The sequence below is a fragment of the Sinocyclocheilus anshuiensis genome, unplaced genomic scaffold (genome assembly GCF_001515605.1).
Source record: "Sinocyclocheilus anshuiensis isolate Anshui unplaced genomic scaffold, SAMN03320099.WGS_v1.1 scaffold1341, whole genome shotgun sequence".
NCBI lineage: Eukaryota > Metazoa > Chordata > Actinopteri > Cypriniformes > Cyprinidae > Sinocyclocheilus > Sinocyclocheilus anshuiensis.
In genome coordinates this window covers 792,784-799,040 of record NW_015553274.1, presented here as the reverse complement: position 1 = coordinate 799,040, position 6,257 = coordinate 792,784, and the positions used below count along the sequence as shown (strand labels likewise).

Sequence of the window (6,257 nt, the reverse complement as noted above, 5' to 3'; positions counted from 1 at the left end):
TGCACCACTCACCGGTCTCGAGTCCCACGGAGGAGCTCCGGAAGGATAAAAGGAGGAGCTACGACAGTGAAAGATGAGAGAGGACCAGGCCTGGATTTTATTTTGGGTTTTGGTTCTGTTTGTGCACGACAGTCGTCCTCGAGAGGGGCTGTCGCGCTATTTTGTGTTTATTTTATTATTAAAGTTTTGTTTGAACGTTCGCCGGTTCCCGCCTCCTTCTTCCCGATCTACAAACTGTGTTACAGATGACAATACATTTATGATAATACATACCTCACCTGCATTTGTTAGTAAGTAGAAGTTTAAATAATTATGGGATAATGGATTTGCATTACTATCACCTTGATCTAAAGCAATTATGGCATCTGAGGACTAAAGACCAATTCCTAAAACTCTCCAAATCAAACCTGCCAGTGTGAATTTTAGTTGTGATTTATCTACTATCAGTGTCATTATTCTTGATAACTTACTCTAGGTCATATATAATGCAGAAGAACTACAGTCAATGGAGTAGTTTTGGCAATATATATATAATATATTTATACTGTCTTTCCATGACAGTGCACCATTATATTTCCCTATTGACAGTGAAATGCACTCAAAGGTGAAAGGTTTTAAGTATGGTTAGTAGAAGATATATTCAGCATAGTAACCCTGTAATGACTGTGATTTGTATACTTACTCCTTCACCGTTCTGCCCGGCGAGCATCTCCTGTAGAGCCCGCACTGAGAGTGACTGCTCCAGCACAAAGTTACAGATGCATAGGTCAGGAGGAAAATACTGTGGAGAGAGAGAGAAAAAGTGTGTCTGTAGTTGCTTATTTGTCTTTTGATTATAGATAAAGTCAGATAATTGGTAGAGTGGTTATGTTTACAAATTAAAGCCCTTCATTAGTCCCAAATAGATGTTTTGTTTTGATATGTGTTCATTAGGATTAGCTTGAGAGGCCAGCAAGGATTCACATGGGCAAGTGGTGAGCTCCACCCTTGGTCTAGAGAAGTCTTCTCCCACCCAACATCTGTTTATCAGGCTGCTATTTAAAGCCCCTTGACTGTCTAGTTCAGCTATCCTGAGAAAGTGAACATTCTGTCACCTTCTGATAACTAGAGTCTGAATCATGTACAGTCTTTAAAAACCCTTTTCCTACTAACATCTTCCTTTTGCGTTCAGAATTAAGCCATGACCAATGGTGAACAGTGCCCTTTCAGGTTTTAATACAACATGTGAGTGGGGAGAATGTGCTAAGTAGCGTGACAGATGCCTCTGGGGAAAGTCATCTGCAGCCATAAAATACAAAGAGAAAATACTATAGAAGTATCATGTCTCAGTCAGGTTAAAAATCCCTCTACGCAACTCCATTCAAAGGATTGTAACTCATACATTGTGTGACTAATAATATAAAATAATATAAAATTAACATCCAAGTGAAAGATATAATTCCAACATGCCAGACAAAAATAAAAAAAATAAAAAAAATAAAAAACCAGAATCACTGAGTTGGACAAAGGATCACCCCCCTCCTAAAAATGACTCAATCAGGTGTAGCTAATCACCTTCTCAAAGGCACACAAAGCCATTTGACTTTCAACTGTGATCAGTTGTGGTCATTTTGATGAGCTCAGCATGAAAAGAGGTTTCCTGGAGCATTTCAGTCTTTGGTAGTGCAACTGAAGCAAACAATCAACTATGGGTGTCAAGGCACTGTCAAAAGATCTCCGGGATAAAGTTGTGGACAGGCACGAGTCAGGAGATGGAAACGAAAAATATCCAAGGCTTTATCAATGCCTAAAAGCACAGTGGAGTCTATTATAAAGAAGTGGAAGGTATTTGGTACAACACAGACCCTCCTTGGATCAGGGAGTCGCTCCAGCTCGTATGGGAGGGTTGCAAGAAAAAAGCCACTCCTCAAGAAAGGCAGCATGCAGTCACGAGCTTTGAATTACTTGGCCTCGACACCAAACAATATGTCTGGCGGAAATCCAATACAGCTCACCATCCAAATAACAGCATTCCTACAGTAAAGCATGGAGGTGGTAATGTCCTGTTATGGGGGTGTTTCTCTGCAGCAGGGACTGGAGCACTTGACAGGATAGAAGGAAAAATGGATGGGGCAAAATACCGTCAAATTCTTGAGGAAAATCTGCTGCCCTTTGCCAGAAAGTTGTCAGTGGGAAGAAGGTTTACCTTCCAACATAACAATGAACCAAAGCACACAGCAAAACTGACCACACAGCAGTTAAAGGAGAAAAAGATTAATGTCCTTGCATGACCTAGTCAGAGCCCAGATTTAAACCCCACTGAAAATCTGTGGAATAACTTGAAGACTGCAGTCCACAAACGGTCATCATCAAATTTAACTGAACTTGAGCAGTTCTGCAAAGAAGAGTGGGCAAATATTGCAAGGTCTACTGTAGATGTGCAAAGTTAGTAGAGACGTATCCCAACAGACTAAAGGCTGTAATTAAAGCAAAAGGTGCTTTAACAAAATACTGACACAAGGGGGTGAACCTTTTTCCAACTCCGTGATTCTGTTTTTGTTTTTGTTTTTCTGACATGTTGGTGTTATATCTTTCACTTGGATGTTATAAGTTGCACTGAGTAAATAACATTAATCTAAATTATTAAACAATGTATTATTAAATAATATTTGTATTAATATTATAACTGCACACATTAGACTTAAGAATTAAAACTTAATGACCTGAAATACGCTGTAATTAAAGCAAAAGGTGCTTTAACAAAATACTGACACAAGGGGGTGAACCTTTTTCCAACTCCGTGATTCTGTTTTTGTTTTTGTTTTTCTGACATGTTGGTGTTATATCTTTCACTTGGATGTTATAAGTTGCACTGAGTAAATAATATTAATCTAAATTATTAAACAATGTATTATTAAATAATATTTGTATTAATATTATAACTGCACACATTAGACTTAAGAATAAAAACTTAATGACCTGAAATACGCCCCATATATATGAACCCTAACCTCTATATATGTGTTTAACATAAAATGCCTTTCCATTTATAGTTTTAAATGTACATCTGAGAGACCACAGAGATGGCAAAGCATGATGGTAAAGGCTGACAGTTTTATCTTTTACGTCACTCGGGCAATTACAGCAGATGTCTTAGCGTCACTGAGGGTTATCCATCATGCATTGCAAGTGAATCCATAAGGATATGCATGAAGAAGACCAATACTTTACATGATAACAGAAAGATTATCATCATTATCCACCTTTATTTTTTACAATGTAAGACCAAGGTCAGGCTCAGTAGATACACTGCATATAACCATAGAGATGCCCACACATCTTCTACTGCCTTGCCTCCTGATGCATAGAAAATATTGTGCAGAGCACTAGGATCAGTTGCTGTTGCCATGGTTTTCAACTACATGAATCTCTTCCCATTAATTTGATGTATTGCTAGAGGACAACATATCAAAGGCAAACATTTTTGAACCATTGTAAGTCTCCCTGTTTCACTCTACATGTATTTTTAACCATGCAATTTTCTTTCCACGTAAAGAGCTACATTGTTTAAAGCATTCCTTAATCAGTATACTGAAAGAAAAAACATATTGTGTAATACTAATATTATGCACTTCTATATTGTAGCTGTCTAGGAACTAAATAAAAAGCTGTTTTCTAAACTGCTTTGCTTCAATCTCTGCATTGTGGTTTGTGTGGGAAGGTTTAGGGATATTGAAGCAGTGATTAGCTTCTCAGAACACATGGGGCTTTACCTTCGCCTCTGATGTGGGCTCTAGATAACACAGGCGGTTGCCGAGTCCCTCTGCTGATAGGCAGAATTTGCGATTCTCCTTCTGAATGGCGGCGACACACTGCAGTACCACCTCATCATCCTGCCAGGACAAAAACAATGAATTCAACTTATGCTTAAAAGCAAAAACACACCAAATACTTTCACTCAATGTAGACCCAAAAGCTCAACGCAACTTTAAGTCAAAGCATCTGTCATTTCTGTGAAACCAGCATTACCAAACAGCACAGCAAAAAATAAGATCTGTTTTCAAACAGGTTTCCTAGCCACTGCCCCTACCTGCCATTGGCCAGCCAAACAAATAGTCCCACCCCAAACTCACACCATTGGCAGAGCCACTGCCCACTGTTGCTGTGTCAGGCTTGTTGAGAAGCTTAAAAGAAGCAATTTTTTTGATAGCGCCCCAGTGTTTGCACTTTTCAGGGGAATCAGTCTAAAAATTAATTACTTATAGTTAGTCACATATTAAAAAGAGAAATGAGAAAGTTTTTTACCATTGAAAAAAATTATACATTTTAGTTACACAACGTTCAATAGCAACAATAAAATGGCTATCAATAGCTTAAACATATAAAATAGCTACCAATAAAATACCTACATATACAAAAAAAAGCGCTTTTAAAGAAAAGCTGAACTTCTCAAGTCCCTTAAAAAGAAATGTAATTGAAAATTCATATCAAGTCATAAACAAATAAATGCGTTTAAATAAATGTTATTGATGTAACAGCTATTATCTCAAAATGTCACTGGAGGAAAGGAAGAAGACTGGAGAGACACTTATGTCATTAGAATCCACTATGAATCTCTGTACACCCTCATTCTCACTGAGGAGGAATATATTGACTTCTGTCTCATTTGTGTTTCCTTTTCTTGTGTGCCAACTCACGTATCTCATTAATCCTAGCTGATGGTTGCCATGGTTCTGATGAACACCATCAGTGCTGTAACAATTCCTTAACACAGTCACAGTGCATAAGTTCATATTTTATATTTCATTCATCAGGTTCAAGACACGTTAATGAGATGAGAGCTAACAAGAACATCCAGCATTCTGAATACACGCATAATAACCTGTGTGTATTTGGGTTTGAGTTATGCTAATTAAAGTGGGCTGTCTAACTCTGCTGTCTAAGCTATGCTAAAACTGAAGAGTGACAACAGGAACTCTGGTACTCTGACAGTAAAGCAGTGGAGCACCTAGTAACATAATACAGATGCCAAACCAACATCTGTTGTTAACAAATAAGCCTGTATATAAATGTTTTCATACATTACCTTTCATGAAACTCTATTTGTTAATAAGATCAGTCTCCGCCAAAAAGCATTATTACCTATACTACCATTAAAAAGTTTGGGGTCAGTAAGATTTTTTTTTTTAACAATAAATGATCAATTAAAAATTAAATGCATACATACACTCTAAAAAATGCTGGGTTGTTTCAACACAACTTTGGGTCAAATATGGACTAACACAACTTTTGGGTTAAAAATGTAATTAAAAAATGTAACCCAGCAGCTGGGTTAGTCCATATTTGACCCAAAGTTGGGTTGAAACAACACAGCATTTTTTAGAGTGTATAAGGATAAAATATACAAACATCACTCAAATCTACAGTATATGGTATGTGTTGGTGCAGTGGTATGATTCTTGTCTAAATTGTAAGCAGTCTCAAAAATTGCTACTGCATATCAGTGGAGGCATATCATAACTGGGGCCACATTTGAGTGCATTTTATTTTGTGATTTCACTGGAATGGACAGCAGGCCTCAGCACAGGTTTGGTGTCACGTTGACATTCTACACAAATATGTTTGGATCAAGTACACTTTAGATACTGCTGCAAACTGATCAAATCAAATGGTGAGATTTTTTTTTTTTTTTTTGCCCATACAGTGAAAGTCAATCAGGTCAAGTGTTGTTTTGGATCTCATTGGATAAAAACAATGATTTTTAAAATATTCTTTTGTGTTCTACAGAAGAAGTAAAGTCATAAGGGTTTGGAGCAACATGAAGGTGATTTTGGGACAAACTAGCCTATTCCTTTACCACTCTGCATAATATTATGTGCAATAGTGCCAATGTTCAAAAATAAAAAACTCATATGCACTATATATGTACATATTGTCACAAATTCTGTGCACAACATTTAAAGGGGTCCTATTATGCTCTTTTACAAAGTCTTGATTTTGTTTTGGGAGTGTACTAGAACAGGCTCTCATACTAGGTTGTTTGAAAATATGTTGTTTCACATATTTTACATTATTACAACACCTCTCTCCCCAGTCTGGCATGAGCGGCTCGAATAGTTCCTGAATCAAATGAAGGCCCGCCTTCTGAAATACGAAATGTGCTGTGATTGGTTAGCTGGGCCAGTGTGTGTTGTGATTGGCAGCACTCGGCGCCTGGTCGGGAAATGTCATGCCCCTTACCATAGCTTCAGTGTAAATATTGCGTCAATATCAAACCA

At 37.5% G+C, this 6,257-nt stretch overlaps 1 protein-coding gene across 1 annotated transcript in view; it reads right to left on the bottom strand.

The window, feature by feature from the left end:
- LOC107668197 (ryanodine receptor 3-like) overlaps window positions 1–6,257 on the bottom strand; it is an 87,174-nt gene that overhangs the window by 72,359 nt on the left and 8,558 nt on the right. The window contains exons 2-3 of the mRNA XM_016459989.1: window positions 3,753–3,872; window positions 683–781 (exon numbers count right to left, since the gene is read on the bottom strand). Coding sequence (XP_016315475.1) covers window positions 683–781; window positions 3,753–3,872 — 219 coding nt within the window. The remainder of the gene's footprint in view (window positions 1–682; window positions 782–3,752; window positions 3,873–6,257) is intronic.